At 41.3% G+C, this 21722-nt stretch overlaps 1 protein-coding gene across 4 annotated transcripts in view; it reads left to right on the forward strand.

The window, feature by feature from the left end:
* Positions 1-21722, forward strand: part of LOC140464453 (uncharacterized) — a 75738-nt gene that overhangs the window by 42926 nt on the left and 11090 nt on the right. For all 4 annotated transcript variants that reach the window (XM_072559517.1, XM_072559516.1, XM_072559518.1 and 1 more), the window contains 8 exons: positions 5674-5805; positions 9196-9346; positions 9760-9905; positions 10915-11063; positions 16573-16720; positions 17647-17737; positions 18726-18804; positions 19150-19226. In XM_072559517.1, the coding sequence (XP_072415618.1) occupies positions 5748-5805; positions 9196-9346; positions 9760-9905; positions 10915-11063; positions 16573-16720; positions 17647-17737; positions 18726-18804; positions 19150-19226 (899 nt within the window). In that variant the 5' untranslated portion in view covers positions 5674-5747. The remainder of the gene's footprint in view (positions 1-5673; positions 5806-9195; positions 9347-9759; positions 9906-10914; positions 11064-16572; positions 16721-17646; positions 17738-18725; positions 18805-19149; positions 19227-21722) is intronic.

Here is a 21722-nt window from a genome sequence, read left to right on the forward strand (position 1 = left end):
ATCCAGGGAAGAGACTTTGTCTATTTATTCTATCCATGCCCCTCATGATCTTATAAACCTCTATAAGGTCACCCCTCAGCCTCCGAAAACAGCCCCAGCCTATTCAACCTCTCCCGAGAGCTCAAATCCTCCAACTCTGGCAACCTCCTTGTAAATCTTTTCTGAACCCTTTCAAGTTTCACAACATCCCTCCGATAGGAAGGAGACCAAAATTGCATACAATATTCCAAAAGTGGCCTAACCAATGTCCTGTACAGCCGCAACATGACCTCCCAACTCCTGTACTCAATACTCTAACCAATAAAGGAAAGCATACCAAACGCCTTCTTCACTATCCTATCCACCTGCGACTCCACTTTCAAGGAACTATGAACCTGCACTCCAAGGTCTCTTTGTTCAGCAACACTCCCTAGGACCTTACTGTTAAGTGTATAAAATTTGCTTTCCCAAAATGCAGCTCTTCACATTTATCTAAATTAAACTCCATCTGCCACTTCTCAGCCCATTGGCTCATCTGATCAAGATCCTGTTGTAATCTGAGGTAACCTTCTTTGTTGTCCACTACAACCCCAATTTTGGTGTCATCTGCAAACTTATTACCTTTACCCCTTATGCTCACATCCAAATCATTTATATAAAATGATAAAAAGTAGTGGACCTAGCACCGATCCTTGTGGCACACCACTGGTCACAGGCCTCTAGTCTGAAAAACAACCCGCCACCACCACCCTCTGTCTTCTACCTTTGAGCCATTTCTGTATCCAAATGGCTAGTTCTTCCTGTATTCCGTGAGATCTAATCTTGATAACCTGTCTCCCATGGGGAACCCTGTCAAATGCCTTACTGAAGTCCATATAGATCTCGTCCACCGTAATCAAGCACCTCAATTTGAATCTCTGGTCTCTCTCCAGATACATTTTAAAAAATTTATTCATGGGATGTGGGTATGAATGTTTGGGCCAGTAATTATTGCCCATCCTTAGTTACCCTTGAAGGTGGTGGTGAGTTGCCTTCTTGAACCACTGCAATCTATTTGGTGTAGGCACATCCACACTGCCATTAGAGAGAGAGTTCTAGGATTTCAATTCAGTGACACTGAAGAAATGATGAAATATTTCCAAGTCAGGATGCCAAGTGGCTTGAAAGGGAAATGCATGAAGTGTTGCTCCCATGCATTGGTAGAGTGTTAAATGAGTATTTCACGTCTCTCTTCAGTTGGGAGAAATTGGATTTAGGTGCTGCATTCAAGAAGAAGGACTGTGAGGATGTTGAGCAGGTTGAAATGGGGGCAAGAGAAGATGGTATTGGAGGTTTTTGGTGGGCTTGAAGTGGATACATTCCCGGTCTGGATGAGTTGTATTCAAGGCTGCTGTGAGAGATGAGAGAGGGTATAACAGGTTCCCTGACCCTAACCTTTTATTCCTGTCTGGCCACAGGGCACATGCCCGAGGATGGGAGGACAGCAAATTTGGTTCCATTTTTCAAGAATGGTTGTGAGATAAACAAGAGAATTGTAGACCAGTGAGTTTCACATAGTGGTAGGGAAACTATTGGAGAAAGTTCTGAAGGGAGAATTAATCTCCATTTAGGGAGGCAAGGTTTGACCAGTGATAGTCAGCAAAACTTTATCAGAGGGAGGTCATACCTAACAAATCTGGTGAGTTTTTGAAGGAACTGAGCAAGTAGGCAGCTGAGGGTAGTGCAGTTTGTGGATTTTATAAGAATGTCAGCGAAGTTTTGATTATGAAGGTACTATCACATGGGATCAAGGTTAACTTGGCAAATTGGGTCAAAACTGGCTTATTAACAGGAGAGGGTAGTGGTTGAATGTAAGACCTTACCAAACATTGGGTTGCTTTCTCATTTGATAGAGAGAGACATCTGGTGGTGGATTAATCTGAGAGTCACCATGCCTCAGGTGAGTGGTGAGGTTAAGAAGGAGAGCCCTTCATGGTAATTTCACCTGGTGCAGAGATTGTACCCACGCTGTAAGCATCACAAACAAGCCAACCAGTCAAATCAGCTAACCGAGCTGCTGTTTGTGTGCCTGGAGGCCAGTATCCAGTGGTAACCATAGGACCTAATTGTTAGGTCCCTAATTGTTCATGATATATATGAATGATGTAGATGAGAATGTGTGATTGATGATAAGTAAGTTTGCAGCTGACATGAAGATTGACTGGGTGGTTGACAGTCAGGAAGGTCTTTGGTTACAGGAGAATATAAATGGATTGGTCAGATAGAATTTAAGCCTGATAAGTTTGAGGTGAGGAACTTTGAAAGAATTAACAAGAGAAGGGAGTATTCAATGAATGGTAGGAACCAGGAAGTTCAGAGGAACAGAGAAATCTTGGGGTGTTTGTTCACAAATCCCTAAACAGCAGGATCAGTTGATAAAGTAGTTAAGAAGACATATAGGACATTTGCCTTTATCAGGTGAGGCATAGATTATAAGATTATAAGGTTGTGTGGGAGCCGAACAGAACTTTAGTTCACGGGAGTGCAACGTGCAGTTCTGATCACCACACTATTGGAAGGATATGATCGCACTGGAAGGGGCACAGAGGAGAGTCACCAGAATGTTGCTCAGTGTGAAGCAGTTTAGCTGTGAAGGGAGGCTGGATAAACTTGGGTTGTTTTCTTTGCAGCAGCAAAGGTTTAAGGGGGATTTGAAACAAGTATGTAAGATTATAAGGGGCAAGGAGAGGGTGGATGGAAAGCAGCTGTTACCCTTAGTTGAAGGGTCAATAACAAGGGTGCACACATTTAAGATGAAAGTTTAGAGGGGAGTTGAAGAATTCTTTTTTCACCAAAGTTTGGTAGGGATCTTTTTGGGAGGGTAGGTGAGGCAGATAAGCTTAGAAACTTTAAAAGTCGTCAGATGTGCCCTTGAAATGTCATAACATTCAAGATTATGGGCCAAGTGCCAGAAAGTTAGATTAGTGTAGATTTAGCATAGCTTTTGGTGGTATAGACATGATGAGCTGAAGGGCCTCCTCTCTACAATATGATTCTATCTGTTGCCTTTGTCCTTCTAGATAATATGGTCATAGGTTCAGAAGGTGATGTCACGGGAGCCTTGGTGAGGTTCTGCACTGCAGCTCCTGAGCATCGGTTCTGGAGGGAGGAAATGTTTATGGATGTTGTGTTAATCAAATAGGCTGCTTTGTCCTGAATTGTGTCAAGCTTCTAACTTTTGTTAGAAATACACTCATTCAGTCAATTTAGGGAATACTCCATCACATTCCTGACTTGTGCTTTGCAGTTGGTGAACAGGCTTTTTAGAGTAAGGAGGATTCCTAGCCTGTGACCTGCTTTTGTAGCCGCTGTATTTATATGGCGAGCCCAGTTAAATTTCTAGTCAATGGTAGCCTCCAAGATGTTGATAGTGGGGGATTCTTTGATGGTTATGCCACTGAACATGAAGGGGCAATGGTTAGATTCTCATTTGTTGTAGATGGTCATTGCCTGATACTTGTGTGGCATGAATGTTACCTGGATATTGTCCAGGTTTTGCTGCATTTGGATATGCTTCAGGATCTGGGAATGGTGGATGGTGCTGAGCATTGTGCAAACACCAGTGGACATCCCCACTTCTGACCTTATGACGGAAGAAGGTCATTGACGAAACAGTTGAAAATGTTTGGACCTAGGATACTACACTGAGTAACTCTTTCAGAGAAGTCCTAGAGCTGAGATAACTAACTCTAACAACGTCAACTATCTTCCTTTGTGTCAGATATGACTTCAGCAGAAAGTTTTCCTCCTGATTCAGATTAACTCCAATTTTACTCAGACTCCCAGAGTCCACCACCATGTTACTGGACTGCAGAGCCTTCGGTCCACTGGTTCCACAACCAATCTGATTCACTGGTTGTGGAATTGCTTAGCGATGCCTATCACTTGCTGCTTATGCTGTTTGCTGAAGAATGTGTTGCTGGAAAAGTGCAGCAGGTCAGGGAGCATCCAAGGAGCAGGAGAATCGACATTTCGGGCATAAGCCCTTCTACAGGAAATCCTGAAGAAGGGCTTATGCCCGAAACGTCAATTCTCCTGCTCCTTGGATGCTGCCTGACCTGCTGCGCTTTTCCAGCAACACATTTTTCAGCTCTGATCTCCAGCATCTGTAGACCTCACTTTCTCTCTGCTTATGCTGTTTGGCATGTAAGAAGTGCTGTTTTGTAGCTTCACCAGATTGAGACCTTATTTTTAGGTTTGCCTGGTGCTGCTCCTGGCATTATTCTCCTGTGCTCTTCATTGAACCAGGGTTGATCCCTTGACTTAAGAGTCATGGCATCATAGGCATGTACAGCACAGAAACAGACCCTTCGGTCCAATCCGTCCATGCTGACCAGATATCCCAACCCAACCTTGTCCCACCTACCAGCACCCGGCCTAAATCCCTCCAAACCCTTCCTGTTCATATACCCATCCAAATGCCTTTTAAATGTTGCAATTGTACCAACCTCCACCACTTCCTCTGGCATTTCATTCCATACACGTACCACCCTCTGAGTGAAAAAGTTGCCTCTTAGGTGTCTTTAATGGTAGAGTTGACGATATGCTAGCCATGAGATTACAGTTATATTGGAATATAATCCTGGTGCTGCTGATGGCCAGCATAGAAGCCAAGTCTTGTTCAAAATGTATCCCATTTAACATGGTGATAGTGCCACACAACATGACGGAAGGTATTGTCAGTGTGAAAGTGGGATTTTGTCTCCACAAAAAGACAGACATATTGGTGAGGATAAGGCCAAGTGTGATTTTCCCTTTTTTTCGGTTTCTGTACCACCTGCTGCAGATCCAGGCTTGCAGCAAAGTCTTTTAAGACCCAATAGGCTCAGTCAGTCATGGTGCTACTGAATCACTCTTAGCGATGGACATTGAAGTCCCCTATCCAGAACACATTCTGTGCCCTTGCCACCCTCAGTGCTTTCTCAAAGTCATATTCAATCTGGAGGAGTACTTATTCATCAGCTGGGTTTACAGAATGTGCATGTTACATGGTAATCAGCAGGAGGTTTCCTTGACCATGTTTGACTTGATACCATGTATTCCAGAGCCAATATTGCGTACTCCTAGGGCAGTTCCCTCCTGACTATACCACTATGTTGTCACTTCTGCTGGGTCTGTTCTCTGCTGGGACAGGGCATACCCAGGGACTGTGAAGGTGTTATCTAGGACATTGCTTGTAAGGTATAATTTGAAACTCATCCTCAACTGTGAGGATGCTGTTGCAGGGATGCATTTATCATTATTGTTTTTGATGCCCTAATTGATGCCAGATGGTCTGTTTTTCCAATTTAGTGATTGGTTCAACTAAATGGCTTGCTCAGCAATTTCAGAGGGCAGTTAAGAGCCAACCATATTGATATGGCTCTGGAGTCACATGTAGGCCACACCATGTAATTACAACAGTTTTCTACACAAAGGACCTTAGTGAACCAGATGGGTTTTTATGACAATCAATCATGGTTTCATGATCACCAAGAGACATTTAATGCTAATTTTGTATTGGAGTCAGATTCCATCATCCGTAATGGTGAAATTTGGATTCGCATCCTCAGAGCATATTGTGGTGTATTCTATTGTGGTGTAACTTATAAACAGGTATTGTCTGCATTCTTATGAGAGTGGCCGGTCATTTACACAATGAACTCTTCTTTACAGAATGATTGGTTACCTGAAAATCGCCCAAGTTATTTTCATTCCAAGTTAGGTGGGAGATCAGGAGTGGCTGCAAAATGAGCTTTGTTTCAGCAATATGGTGTCTGTTTATATTTGGCTTTCAGCTTTGTCCAGGTGAGTGACTGTATTTATATACCATATGATTGGTAACACATATTAAAAAAAATCACTAAAGTGCCTGCATGACTTAAGAGTACCTAGTGTTTGACAAAACTTTTAATGATTGATCAGTACAATAAATAAACATATCAATACTTTTTTTGTATCGGACCTTGAATTTGAATCTGCAAGGATTAATACTGAGGAGTGCCGTAAGCAGCACCCTCGGTTATGATGTTATATGGACTTGTCAGCAGTACAAATGAGATCTTGAAGGAATGTGACCAAACACCTGATTCTAAGGTCCATGTAACAATGTCTGATACATCAATGTAACCCATGCCTAGTGGCTAACATGCACTAAACTGCTTATTGTTCATTATAAGACATCTTCAAGTTAGAACAGTAAATGGTTTTCCTGTACCACTCTAGATCAAGTAGGCCCCATAGATCTTCTCCCATGAAGAGGATGGTGGCCTATCATATAGTGTTATGATCCCAACTGATGGTACTACTGGTCAAATCAGTCACAGAATGAAACCTGACCTGATAGATTATCTGTTATTTTCTTTTGTTATGTAATGTGGGGGTTAATCATTGAAACATCTTCATACAAGGTTTTAATTGTTGTCTAATTAGAAACCATATATTTATTACAGAAATAAAAGAAAACAAGCATATCAAGCCATATATATAGCTCCATACTACAGTTAGGAAGATCTTAACACAAACAGCAAAGTTTCAACCTGTTTCCTAATAACATCCATTACAGAGATTGAAGTCCAGAGAAATTATATCACTATCTCAACTCTTTAGGTTTCTACTTATCTGATTCTTTCAGTTCCTTCCCAAGGTCTGTGGGGACATCTTGGTAAGTCGTTTCGAAGTCTGCTGGCATGAACTCTTCACAAACCTGAGAGCCTAATCTTTCTCAGTTTAAATAATTTGCAGCTTTCTATACAAACTCTCCTGGAAGCTCCTTGAACTATATTCTCTACTTGGGTGACTGGCTTTGCTTGAACTGAACTGAAAAACTACTACTAGGAGAAAAACTAAACTTGCTTCTGAATTCAAATGTGGTGTTGTATCAACTGAACTCAAAAACTTGTTTCTGAACTCAATCCCCGATTCTTCTGAATTGAACTTAACACAAGACTAATGGTTTTGCCGTGTTACATTGTCTGTCAGAAACTCAAAAGTATAAACATTAACACCACAGGGATCTACAGTGGCATGCTTTCTATGATGGCTTGCTGACCTACTTAAAAAGTATCACAGCAGTAACCAAATTCCACCTGCCTATCTTTTTGAAACAATTTCAGAAATAATATTGATACGTTACATGCCTTTCAACACAATGGTGAGGTGCAGACCAGTTTAGCTGCACATACACCCATACCTACATCAAAGGAGAGAGTCAACAGTGTCAAGTTCCTAGGAGTGACAATAACCAACAATCTGTCTTGGACCTCCCATGAAGATGCAATGGTCAAGAAGGCACAACAATGCCTCTTCTTCTTCAGGTTGCCTAGGAAATTTGGCATGTCCATAAGAACCATCACTAACTTTTACAGATACACCATAGAAGACATTCCATCTGAGTGCATAATGGCCTGGTATATCAACTGCTCTGCCCAGCACTGTAAGAAGCAATTGAAAGTTGTATATAAAGCCCAGACCATCACAGAAGCCCATCCATGGACTCCATTTATATTTCTCATTGTCACAAAAAGGCTGCTAACATCATCAAACATCACCCTTCCCATCACGGTAATGCTCTCTTCCATCAGGCAGAAAATACGCAACAACAGGTTCAAGAACAGCTTCTTCCAGGCTGTTATTAGATTTCTGAATGGACTTCTCTACGTTCAAATATTGTTGATCTTGCTTTGTGCACTTCCTATGCGGCTGTAACCTTGTATGCCTCACTCTATCTAAGCACTTTATGACCTGTATGTCCTTGTTTGCTATAATCTACCTGTACTGCTCACAAAACAAAACTTTTCACTGTACTTAGCTACATGTGACTACAATAAATCAAATCAAATCAAGTCAATTACAACAGACCACCATAATGAAGTAAACCATTACTTTTCTCTGCCCCAAAACAGTTTATGAAGCACCTTTCACAAATGTAGTTTCCTTATAAGGGCCATTGTACACCAATAAGAATCAAACATTTTCATTTCCTGCATAGCCCTGCCCTTCTATTCTCAAGCACCCAACACCAAATTCCAAGTGAGCAAATGTAGCAGTGTACACTATGGCCAAGGTCTCCTTTCCAGTTTACCTTGTGAAGCTAGGTAGGATGTACAGGGAACAGGTGGCATAACTCCCAAATTACTCCCTTTGAGCAAACAATGGTAAGACCAAAATTCTAATTTTCTATAATGTATGGAGCTCGCATATATTGGAACATTCCTCCAATCCCAATAAGCAAGGAGATCTGAGAGATAACAATAACCCATAACATGGGGCTCAAGATCTATTAGCTTGCGTCAAAAAGCAAGAGAACTATTTTGTGCTTTTGATACGTCATGCAAGGTTCCATTCAACAGAGAATTTCCTACCTGCATTTCTCTAATTTAGTATATCCTCACTGCTTTGCACCAAGATTCATCACCCTATCTCTGATTTTACTTTCTTTAACTCCTTTAATCCCACAGTATCAGATCTATTGAATTTCCCAATTGCCTCAGTTTTCTGGTTTTGTGAAGTGGAGGTTGCAACTTCCTGCCACTTCACACTAAATTTATTGACTCTTTGCTTTGGTACAATTTATTTTTTGTATACCTCAATCAAGTATCCAATGATGGTGAGTGTTATCAGGGTATTGCACCAATGGAGGCAACACAACCACCTATGCAGGCATTTTCTAACAGGTGTAATTAGATAGTGACTAACAATCACTAATCTGTGGCACAATCTCATAGCGAAATAGGTCTTTCAGCCCATCAAGTCCATAGTGATGTTATCCTCCATATAAGCCACCCAGGCTAATACAAATCTCCTACTCATTCACATTCCCTTCAAGATCCCACCAGTCCATTCCCATTCTCTGGCTCACTCCCTCAACCCTAACTCTGCTCCAGTTGACTTCATATCAAAGTACATTTAAAAACAGCAGCCTAAACATTTGTTCTGAGAAGGATCAGCTAATGTATTGCTGAATGGACTGAATAGTGCACCTGCTAAGTAAGAATCATGACAGAAAGATCTGTAAACTAAAGCCAACTCCTACTGTGCCTTCACTTGTTGACAAAATGTGATACTCCAGTTAGTTTTGGCCTTTGTTTCACACCCACCCTGTCACATCATTTAATATAAGTTAGCATTCTTTTTGATTTTTAACTTTTGAAACCAAATGGGTATAATGTGTGACTGACTCATGTTACCACTTTATAGCCAGTGATGATGGTCAACCGAAGGTTCTTGAGTGTTACAGTGACTATCTCAAGGAAATTACCTGCACCTGGAATGTAGGCCAGAACACAAACTGTTCAACTGATTACAGTCTACAGTACAAGTTGTTGTATATTTCATCAAAACTAAATAAGTAAGTAATGGTATTTTTATTTGCACATTATTAAACTTTGTTATTTTCATGAAAATGAAAAGAGACCGGGCAGCAACAATTGACAAGCAAAAATAACATGAAAGGAATCCAATATGGAAGGATGGTACCACCAATAAATGAGGGAATAGACTAGATGTTGAAGCTTTAATAACAACTTACACAGTGCACATTACTGAGGAATATTTAAGACCTCTCACATTGAATATAATATCCACATCCTATAAGTCTCTCCCACAAATCAGTCACCAATAGCATGTTCAAAGCACTAAAGAATTAACATAATGATACATGATTGGAAGTAGGTCCAATTCTCAGAACCTAGCATTAGTAAGATCTGGAATCAAAACCAGTTGAAGAATTCAAGTCAGTGCCTCTCTTATTATGTTTTTCAGGATAACAGATATTAAAACACTCCCAGGATCAATCTGCCAATGCAGTATCACGAAGCCGACTTTGGTATTTGCTGCTGATTATGAAATTGAGATCCTTTTCAAAGGAAATGTGGTTCTCTCCAAACTCATTACGCCATCACAAACCAGTAAGTGGATTTCTGGGCCACTGTTTCTTGGCAATAGCTTTAAACAAATGTTTGATGTGTAAATATCTGTTCTATTGGTGAGATTTGTTACTCCATTTGTTTCTCCCCATTTCTGTCTCCTTCCATGTTTGTTCTGCTCAAGGTATTGCTTCCTTTAGTGGGGTGCAGTTCTGGGCATCTTCCAATATGTCACCTCATCGATTTAGTATGAGGAGATGCTTCAGAACTGTTATCTTCACTTGATGATCAAATATAATTTAAACTGCCATGAGGCGGTCAGTGAAAACTAAACAAATACAGCCACCTTAGCTGACTTTCCATTCCAAATCCAGAGGACTAAGCACTGCTGAGATATCAGGTTTTAGGATCTGTGGGGTTGAGCGGGTAGACAAGAGTCCTCTCATTATATGAGAAGACCGGAATTATGAATAGAGTCCTTAGTTTAAATTCCCACACTATCATGAAGGACTCTCCTTCTCAACCTTTCCCTTTGCCTAAAGTGCAGTGACCACCAGCTATCCCTCTGTAATGAGAGAGCAGGCCTGTGATCTGGTAAGTCTACGGTGACTTTACCTTTGAAATGAGGGGAGGTGACAGCCTTGGTATTATCACTAGACTATTAATCCAGAGACACAGGGTTCAAAAATTGCAGATGGTGAAATTTGAAATCAATAGAAGTCTGGAATTGAGAGTCACAAAGCCATTGTGAGGAGAAAAACCCATCTGGTTCACTAATGTCCTCTAGTCAAGGAAACTGCTGTCCTTACCTGGTATGGCCTACATGTGACTCCAGGCTCCCAGGTATGTGGATGAATCTTAATCACGCATTAGAGGCGAGCAATAAATGCAGGTCCAGCCATAATCCCATGAATTAAATAAAAACAAAGTTCCTCAGAGTTTACGGGTAGAACCAGTGCTTGTTGCAGACAGATTGTTGGATAAATGATATTTTCTCTTTCAATGATTTTCTTGTATGGCATTTCCTAAACTACAGAATCATTTCTTCCAGTAAAGCCATTGGCTCCACACAACCTCATGATAAACATTTCAGCAAACAAAGAGCATTTCCTAGTCTGGGATGATGATTACAACAACACATTTATCGAAAAGAATCTGGAGTATCAAATCGCTTACATGAAGACAGGAGGAAACTGGAAGGTATGCATCCCAAATTTAGACCTACCTTTTTTTGAAATGTTTTAACTTTGTTCACTGATCATCATAATCAAATTTCTTAAATGCTTACATTTCAACCAGTTTCTCAGTCTTTCATATAATTGAAGAGCTTTGAGCTCAATATTAAGGTATTGCCCCTCCTCTGAGCATTTTACAAATCTTCTACGAGAACAGAACAAAATTGACAGACAATTTGCTTGTTTTAAACCCTTGCTAAATTGAAAGCTTCATGTGTAATGCATTGAATATAGGAGTTGGGAGGTCATGTTGCAGCTGTGCAGGACATTGATTAGGCCACTATTGAAATATTAGGTGCAATTCAGGTCTCCCTATAGGAAGGAAACTTGAAAGGCTCAGAAAAGATTTGCAAAGGTGTTGCCAGGGTTGGAGCATTTGAGCTACAGGGAGAGGCTGAATAAACTTGGCTATTTTCCCTCGAGTATCAAAGGCTGAGGATTGACCTTACAGAGGTTAATAAAATCATGAGGGTCATGCACAGGGTAAATACACAAGGTCTTTTCCCCAGGATGGGGGAGTCCAAAACTAGAGGGCATAGGCTTGATGAGAGGAGAAAGATTTAAAAGGTCTTAAGGAGCAACTTTTTCACACAGAGAGTGGTGCATGAATAGAATGAGTGGCCAGAGAAAGTGATGGAGACTAGTACAATCACAATATTTTAAAGGCCGTGATATCACGGTGTCGGTGTTGGATTGGGGTGGACAATATTAAAAATCACACAACACCAGGTTATAGTCGAACTGATTTATTTGGAAGCACTAGCTTATGGAGTGCTGCTCCTTCAACAGGTATCTGATGAAGGAAGCAGCACTCTGAAAGCTAGTACTTCCAAATAAACCTGTTGGACTATAACCTGGTCATAGACTCATAGAGATGTACAACATGGAAACTGACCCTACGTCCATGCCAACCAGATATTCCAACCCAACCTAGTCCCACGTGCCAACGCCCGGCCCATATCCCTCCAAACCCTTCCTATTCATATACCCATCCAGAGACATTTTAAATGTTGCAATTGTACCAGCCTCCACCAGTTGCTCTGGCAGCTCATTCCATACACTCACCACCATCCGCGTGAAAAAGTTGCCACTTAGGTCTCTTTTATATCTATCCCCTTTCACCCTAAACCTATGTTCTCAAGTTCTGGACTCCCCCACCCCAGGATTGACCTTGTCCAGTTATCCTATCCATGCTTCTCATGATTTGATAAACCTCTATAAGGTCACCCCTTAGCCTCTGACGCTCCAGGGGAAACAACACCAGCCTATTCAACCTCTCCCTATAGCTCAAACCCTCCAACCCTGGGAACATCTTCGTAAATCTTTTCTGAACTCTTTCAAGTTTCACAACATCCTTCCAATAGGAAGGAGACCAGAATTGCATGCAATGTTCCAAAAGCAGCCTAACTAACTTCCTGTACAGCCGCAACATGACCTCCCAACTCCTGTACTCAGTACTCTGACCAGTAAAGGTAAGCATACCAAACCCTGCCTTCATTATCCTATACTTGCGACTCCACTTTCAAGGAGCTATGAACCTACACTCCAAAGTCGTTTTGTTCAGCAACACTCCCTAGAACCTTACCATTACTTGTATAAGTCCTGCTAAGATTTGCTTTCCCCAAAATGCAGCACCTCGCATTTGTCTAAATTAACTTCATCTGCCACTTCTCAGCCCATTGGCCCATCTAATCAAGATCCCGTTGTAATCTGACGTAACCTCCTGCGCTGTCCACTACACCTCCAATTTTGGTGTCATCTGCAAACTTACTCACTATACCTCTTTTGCTCACATCCAAATCATTTATATAAATGACAAAAAGTAGTGACCCAACACCGATCCTTGTGGCACTCCACTGGTCACAGGCCTCCAGTCTGAAAAACAACCCTCCACCACCACCCTCGGTCTTCTACCTTTGAGCCAGTTCTGTATCCAAATGGTGAGTTCCCCCTGTATTCCATGAGATCTAACCTTGCTCACCAGTCTCCCATGGGGAACCTTGTTGAACGCCTTACTGAAGTCCATATAGATCTTGTCCACCGCTCTGCCCTCATCAATCCTCTTTGTTATGTCTTCAAAAAAACTCAATCAAGTTTGTGAGACTTGATTTCCCACGCACAAAGCCATGTTGACTCTCCCTAATCAGTCCTTGGCTTTCTAAATACATGTATACCCTGTCTCTCAGGATCCCCTCCAACAACTTGCCCACCATCGACATCAGGCTCACTGGTCTATAGTTCCCTGGCTTGTCCTTACCACCCTTCTTAAAAAGTGGCACAACGTTAACCAACATCCAGTCTTCCAGCACCTCACCTGTGACTATCAATGACCCAAATATCTCAGCAAGGGGTGCAGCAATCACTTCCCTAGCTTCCCACAGAGTTCGAGGACTTTTAACATTTAAAAGGCATCTGGGTAGGTATATGAATAATTTAGAGGGTCTGGGCCAAGTGCTGGCACAAGGGAGTCGATTAGGTTAGGGTGTCTGATTAGCATGGACGAGTTGGTCGGAAGTGTCTGTTTTTGTGCTGTATATCTCTTTGGCTCTATAACTCTAATTAGCAGCTGAATTTCAGTTTCATGGTGTATGCTATTAAAAATAATTTTTTAGCTCATCTTGTTCCAAGCAGTAGTCTATCTTTCACAATCAGTGAAATATAGATAAGGCAGCCAATCTATCTTGTAAGATTTATATTCAACCCTTTGTATCGGCTCCAGTTATGATTTTGTATTTTTAATAATTGAGGTTGTATTGGTCGTTAGTCAATCCTTTGAAAGTTTTGAGTATTGGAGGTGAATTTCCATGGATATCCTGCCATTGCAGGTATTCTGTTCCGTCAAAGTTAACTCTACTTTCCATCTGAGCCCATGGTTATCTTTAGGGATTAAGACCTCCAAAGTTGTAGGATATAACTGAAATGTGATATAGCCAGCATGGAGTAAATGGGTTATAGGGAGGATTGTTATTCAATCTGTGTGCCCACACAAACTACTGATATCAATAAGGAGAGTTTTGAACCCATAAAAAATCCCAAAGGACAGATGCCTTCCCTGCTGCTTTTTATTTTTTGAAACTCAAATGAAGTGTAAAATGTCAACAGTTGAAAAGGTTAAAAGAGTAATTCTGTGATCGAGGGAGGAGGGTATACTTTCTGACAACTATCTGAAATGAAACATGTAATTGTTAGTGGAATGTATCCCGGTGAGCACCTTAATCAAAGATAAGATAAAAGCGATTGCCTTTGACATCATTAGGTCACATTTGACTGAGTGTGGTATCAAGAATCCCTGGCAAAACTGGGAAGTGGGGCAAACTCTGCACTGATTAGAGTCATATCTGACACAAACAAAGATGGTTATGATTGTTAGACGTCATTCATCTCAGTTCTAGGATATCTATGTAGGGTTTCTCAGGGGAATGTGCTAGCCCCAAGTATCTTCAGCTGCTGCATCCAGGAACTTCTGTCCATAATAGAGTCAGAAGTGGAGATATTCACTGATGATTGCACAATGTTCAGCATCATTCATGACTCCTTAGATACTGAAGCAGTCCGTGTCCAAATGCAACAAGGCCTAGACAATATTCAGGCTTGGGCTGAAAAATGGCAAGTAAATTCATGCCACACAAGTGCCAGGCAATGACCATCTTCAACAAAACCATCATCTCTTGACAATGAATGCCACACTATTAACATTCTGGGGGTTATGGTTGACTAGAAACTGAAGTAGACTAGCCTGAAAAGACTGTGGTTACAAAGGTGAAGAATTTTGCAGTGAGTAAATCACCACCTGACTCTTCAAAGCCTATCCATGCTTTACAAGGAACAAGTCAGGAATGTGATGGAATTTGTTTTGATTATGTGCATCTCCAATGGCACTCAAGAAATTTGATACAATCCAAGACAAAGCAGCCTGCTTGATTGGCACCCCACAATAAACATTTACTTTCCCCATCAGTGATGCTCAGTAGCAGCAATATGTACCACTGACAAAATGCAAGGGTCCTGAGACAGCACATTCTAAACCCATAGTCACTACTGGCTAGAAGGATAAGAGCAGCAAATACATGGAAACACTACCTCTTGCAAGCTCCCCTCCAAGCCACTCACCATCCTGACTTTGAAATACGTTGTTATTCCTTGGTTTCGCTCAGTTTAAATCCTGGAACACCCTCCTTAATGGCATTGGCAATTTTCCTACATCAAATGGATTGCAGTGGTTCTAGAAGACAACTCACCACCTCCTTCCTGAGGGCAACAAGAAATGGCCAATAAATGCTAATGATGCCCACATTTTTAAAAACCCTGTTGTAAGATGAATTCTCACCACTGTTCATCATGACATGGAACTATTTGGTAGATTTGCTGCCACTATCCTCTTTCCTGGCAGGAATTGGCAGGTATATTGCCTGCTTGATCTAGTATGGTAAAAGTAAACCACTTTGTAGTTTAATAAGAAGACACCTTGTCTTAAGCAAGATACAGTTTATTGCATAATAGCAACCATTTACAAATTACAATGCTATGATAGACAATGGTCCAGACATTCTGATGGCGAGATAGCCATTTCAACAGCAACCTGGACCCAACTTAATATCCTATTCCTACCTCCTCACTCACTTTGCACCCTATCCACTTACCCACATGGTCCTCCACCATCTGTCCCCACTCACTGTCATCCTAGCCCCACACCTATCTTGCATATTTACCCTTTCATGGTAATTATCAAAGTTAAATTGAAGAGCACAGTGTTACTGTTGCTAAAGGGATCATGGGTTGAATGATGATCTTTCCTCCTGCTGGTTGTAAAGATTCCTGAACTGGTCTCACTGTTTCATAACAGAAGGCTCCTATTCTGGAATATCTAGAGTAGAAGTAATCCAAATATATCTGTGTCCTTTTTTTCCCTTTGCTCTGGGCCAGCAATAGGGTTGAACATACAAAATAGGAGCAGGAGTAGACCAGCATAAGTGAACCATAGCATCACCCTTAAAAGAAAGATGCACAGTGAATTTCCTCAAGTGTCCTCCCATTTGTTACTGCATCTTGGTGAAATTAACATAGACTGATGTGATGACTAGGAAATTCACTGTCCAAAGGTAAATTTATGAGCGGTGGTTTGGAGCTCCAAGTTTGGAAGTCTAAATTGGATTGTAATGTTATAATTTTGATTGTATAAGGTAAGGAAGATTGAGGGAGGCGAGGAACTTCACTGGGTTGAGATCCTGGGGAAGTTAGGACATGTGCGGGCAGATGGGACTAGATTGGGTTGGGATATCTGGTCGGTATGGACAGGTTGAACTGAAGGGTCTGTTTCCGTGCTGTATATCTCTATGACTCTATGAAAGGGGAAAGAAAGGTAATTAGTGTAATTGGATTGACATGCTGAAGTTGAGGATAAAATAGGCCTTACTTTGAACCGTGTAGGAAGTTTGAGTTTTACTTAGTTTTTGCTATTCTTGGATTTGATATAGATGATTAATGTAACAAATCAGAAAATGCTGGCCGTCCAATCGGTGTTGGATCCTGGATACACCTACCGTATGAAGGTTCGCTCCAAACCAATAGCAGGATATAATGGGGCATGGAGTGACTGGAGCTCTGAGTATGAGTGGCCTTATGGTAAGTGGTAAAAATAAGATATACAGATTTTACTTTCTGTCCATTTGTGCCCATTCTCTGTTTCTGCTAAAAGGGATATCGATTAACCCTCATATATTCTGCCTCTAAGGCTACACAGAAACCCATATTCATCTTCTTTTAAGATATAGTATTTTGCAGAAAGTTCCATTCACTGATTCAAACTCAGGAGCAGGTATCATGACTGATTTTTTCCCCTCTCTGTCTCATGGTGCAGGAAATAGCTTAGCACTTGAACTGTTGACTCGTTGGCGGATGTATATCAGTTTGAGAAATTTGTGCAGGCCTCAGCCACCAACAGGATTAAACTTGCCAAGTTATCCTTTTCCTAGTAAATTGCAAAATTTTCCTTCAAGGTGGAATCAGAGGTCAATTTTGACAGGATCACAAATCCACCTGCAAATGAAGAGCACAGCATATCCTGGGCATGTTTTGACATTTCAGAACAAGTTGAGCAGAAGGTTGTGAAAGGGACAGTAAGGGATTAGCACACCTCAGCAGCACAAACATGCTACTCCAATCCCATGGGGGTACACAACAACGTCAGCAGCACCACCTTCTTGTTCCAGGGCATTATCAAGGAATAATGTTTTCAGTTGTAATCGGAGAAATTTTCAGACCTGCGCAAACCTGTTTGAAAATGCAGGCTGTGAGTCACAGAGGAAAATGTTAAACAATTTCCAATAACTGCTATCAATTCCTTGAAAACAGTCGAGATAATGCATTTCCTGACTTGTCAAGGCAAATAAGAAAGAACAAGACTCTCTTTTGTACAGCAGTGGAGTTAGGTGGTGTGAGAAAGCCAGGTTACAAGTCGGTTTTATTTTCATTTTCTCAGTATTTTTCAGAACCAAATCCTTCACAGTGAATTTTTTGACTACATTTTAGTTATTTTCTTTACCATTCAGATTCCTCTGACTTAATTTCAACTGCATTAATTGTCTTCGTGTGTATCATCGTCCTTCTACCTGCGGCTATCTGCTTCTTCGGTTTCAAATTGTAAGTCCACCTTTTTCAAACTAAGTATACAAAATAATGTTGTCTCTACACGGTCCCAACAAACACTCCCAGAGCAACTATAGAAGGGCTTAGATCCAGAATAAAATTCTCTCCATATTGTCCCATGAAAGACTCCCATGCAGACACATGATGGGGTTAAATACAGAGTAAATCTTGCTCTACACCGCCCCTGTCAAACAATCATAGAACAGCGACGTCAAACATTAGATACAGAGTAACCCTCTACACTGTCCTTTCAACCACCCCACAGCAGATATAAGATAGATTAGTCCTTCACAATGTCCACTGGATCTGGCAGATTCTGACTACAGCACAAACTGATCTAAGTCAAAAAGTGCAGTGCTGGAAAAACACAGCAGGTCAGGCAGCATCCAATGTGCAAGACAGTCAATGTTTCGAGCATAAGCTCTTCGTCACATTCCTTATGAAGAGCTTAGGCTTGAAATGTCGACTCTTCTGCTCCTCGGATGCTCCTCGGATGCTGCCTGACTGGCTGTGCTTTTCCAGCACAACACATTTTGATTCTGATCTCCAGTATCTGCAGTACTCACTTTCTCCATGAACTGATCTAAGTCAGGGGAAATTACCATTAGCCCTGATGGATTGCTTGGCAAATGTGGACAAATCAGTTTGCCTCCCAATCCTTGTGCTCACTATCCCCAACGGAAATTGCTTTATCTGTGTGGAAATGTTTAAAGCATTAGTTTGTAAGTGTTGATTTCAGTTCACTGTTATGCAAATTGGCTTTCACTAATGCCACTTCAGCCATGGGTACCAAGAAGTGCTAAAGGGCAGGATATCATTGGTTCATCCTCATTCTCCATGTCCTTTCATGTTGGACATCATTATGACATTCGGTTTTGTCTGTGGGTACTGGATGAGACAAACTATGCACTGTGCAATGAAGTATGAGATCGTGGCTGTTGCACAGAGATTTCCTGATAAATGTCTTTTCTGTTTTCCACAGTGTAAAGAAGAATTGGTGGGAGAATATTCCCAGACCTCAAAAGAGTGCTCTATCTAAAGAAAACTTTGACATGTTGCAGGTATTAAAATAATATATTTACGTTTTCTTACTATGAAATGCCAGTTCTTCTCATTAGACACACAATCACTATACATACAACACCTCCAACCCTTCCTTCACTAACATTACTTTGAATGCATTAGTGAGGAAGAATTAAAGAACAGCTCTTTAGAGCTTAGAATCAATGAGAGGAACATTCTGTGTACTCTCGGCCATAATTTAATAACGAAATAATGAGATTAATAACAAAATAATGTATTTGCTGTTAAATGATAAGAGATAAATGCAGTATAGTTTGAATTTGTATCTTCTCCAATTATTGCAATCTTTGAGATTAAACAGATTTTCTTTTCTAAAACTGAAGAATGGACATGTTTTCAGCGATAACATGCTTGATGACTGCAAAGTGGAGAAGGTTTCGTGCACCAATGAACTCCCATGGTGAGTAGGGTTAGCTTTATGTGATTAATCAAACTGCTGTTGAGTTTGCAATCTATTCAAATTACCTTAATAGAATCACATGAAGATTCTTATAAATTGGTATCTGATGTACATCACTTAACTCATCAAAATGGCTTTGAGTTGGATTATCCCAGGAAGCATTAAAGGCTTGTCCAGTTAGTGATCTGTTTGGCACTTCTAATTTCACACTTGCCATCACCGTCATTCTTATTGATCTTGCTATTGATAGCATCCCTCTGAAATCCTCTTTAGAGCATTTTTTTTGGGTGTAAGTTTTCCTGTTTGACACACTATCCTTTTTCCCTGCATTGAAATCAAGATTCATCACGTTACCTGCTGTTTAAATTAATTTTATTCTGAATCTCAGAATTACAAATGCCTTCTCCTCTTTCAATCATTTCTTCGAAGTTCAATCCACAGACTCTTAACATCAAGATCACTGATTTACTTAGCCTTCCCTCGTACTCTTTACAAACTTATTTTTCCCTTGTTGTTGGTGTCAGCTGTCTTTCAATGGTAACACTCAGCCCTGAGTTAGAAAGCTATAGGGTAACAACCCATGTTGCAGATTTGACTATATAATCTGGACTGATAATACTTAGCAGTATTTGGGAAGTATGCACTATTGGAGATGCTTTTTTTTTGCTGAACTGACAAACCGAGGACATGTCTGCTCTTTCATGAGGGATGCAAAGGAATCCATGTTATCATACAAGAGCCACAGAGTTCTCCTACAGTCCTAGTCAAATATTTGTCCCTTGAGCAACATCACTAAAACAGAGTACCTGGTCATTGTCAAACAGCTGGGCAGTTAGCCCAGTTGGCTGAATGGCTGGTTTGCACGGCAAAGGGATGCAACGTCATGAGTTCAATTCTTGCATTGGCTGAGGTGACCATGAAGGAATGTCCTTGGGTGGTTAGCACTACTGCCTCAGACTACCAGGGAACCAGGTTTGATTCCAGCATTGGGTGACTGCCTGTGTGGAGTTTCTCCCCATGTCTGCATGGGTTTCCACCAGGTGCTCCAGTTTCCTTCCACAGTCCAAAGATAAGCAGGTTAGGTGGCTTAGTCATGGTAAATATGGGGATAGAGTGCAGTCTGGGTGGGATGCTCTTCAGAGAGTTGGGGCAGACATGATGTGCTGAATGGCCTCTATCTGCGCAGCAGGGAGTCCATGATTCTATTAGCCTCTCCCCTTGATGGAGGTACGGTGACCATTAGGTTAAACCAGCAGCAATCATCTCTCTCTCTATATATATAGTTTGGTAAGACTATGATGACTTTACCTGTTTGTAAGATCTAGCCATCTGCTACTGTGTCTCCTACATTAAAACAATGATAACATTTTCAGAACTACCTCACCAGTGATAAAGCACTTAAAGATGTCCTTCGGGGGTGCTTTCGCTAACACTGTTGGGGAGGGTTTAAACTAACGTGGCAGGGGTTGGGTACCAAATGAGGTTAGAAGACAGAAAGGAAGCAGTAACTAAAGCCCATAAGGAACTAGATAGTAAAGTCAGCGTGACTAAGGGGAAGAGGAGGCAGGGAGCTGATGATGAATTCAAAGGGATAGTGGTCTAGGGTGTATTTGTTTTAATGCAGGAAGTATAGTAGGTAAGGCGAATGAACTTAGGGCTTGGACCAGTACCTGGGAGCATGATGTTATTGCTATTACTGACACTTGGTTGAGGGAAGGGCATAATTGGCAACTAATGTCCCAGGATATCGATGTTTCAGGCGGGAAAGAGTGGGAGCTAAGAGGGGTGGAGGAGTTGCACTCCTGGTCAGAGAGGATATCACAGCTGTGCTGAAGGAGGGCATTATGGAAGACTTGAGTAGTGAGGCAATACGGGCAGAGTTCAGAAATAGGAAGGGTGCGGTAACAGTGTTGGGGCTGTACTACAGGCCTCCCAACAGTGAACATGAGGTAGAGGTGCAAACATGTAAACAGATCATGGAAGGATGTAGGAGCAGCAGGGTGGCAGTGATAGGAGATCTTAATTTTCCTAACATTGACTGGGATTCACTCAGTGTTAGAGGTCGAGATGGAGCAGAATTTGTAAGGAGTATCCAGAAGGGTTTTCTAGAGGAGTATGTATATAGACCAACTTGGGAAGGGGTCATACTGGACCTTATGTTGGGAAATGAGCCTGGCCAGGTGGTTAATGTTTCAATAGGGGATTACTTTGGGAATAGTGATCACAATTCCATGAGTTTTAGAATACCTTTGGACAAAGTTGAGAGTGGTCCTAAAGGAAGAGTGCTAAATTGGGGGAAGGCCAATGATACCAACATTCAGCAGGAGCTGGGGAATGTAGATTGGGAGCAGCTGTTTGAAGGTAAATTCACATTTGATATGTGGGAGGCTTTTAAAGAGAGGTTGATTAGAGTTCAGGAGAGATATGTTCCTGTGAAAATGAGGGATCGAAATGGCAAGGTTAAGGAACCATGGATGACAGGTGAAATTGGGAGAC

The sequence above is a fragment of the Chiloscyllium punctatum genome, chromosome 40, assembly GCF_047496795.1.
Source record: "Chiloscyllium punctatum isolate Juve2018m chromosome 40, sChiPun1.3, whole genome shotgun sequence".
NCBI lineage: Eukaryota > Metazoa > Chordata > Chondrichthyes > Orectolobiformes > Hemiscylliidae > Chiloscyllium > Chiloscyllium punctatum.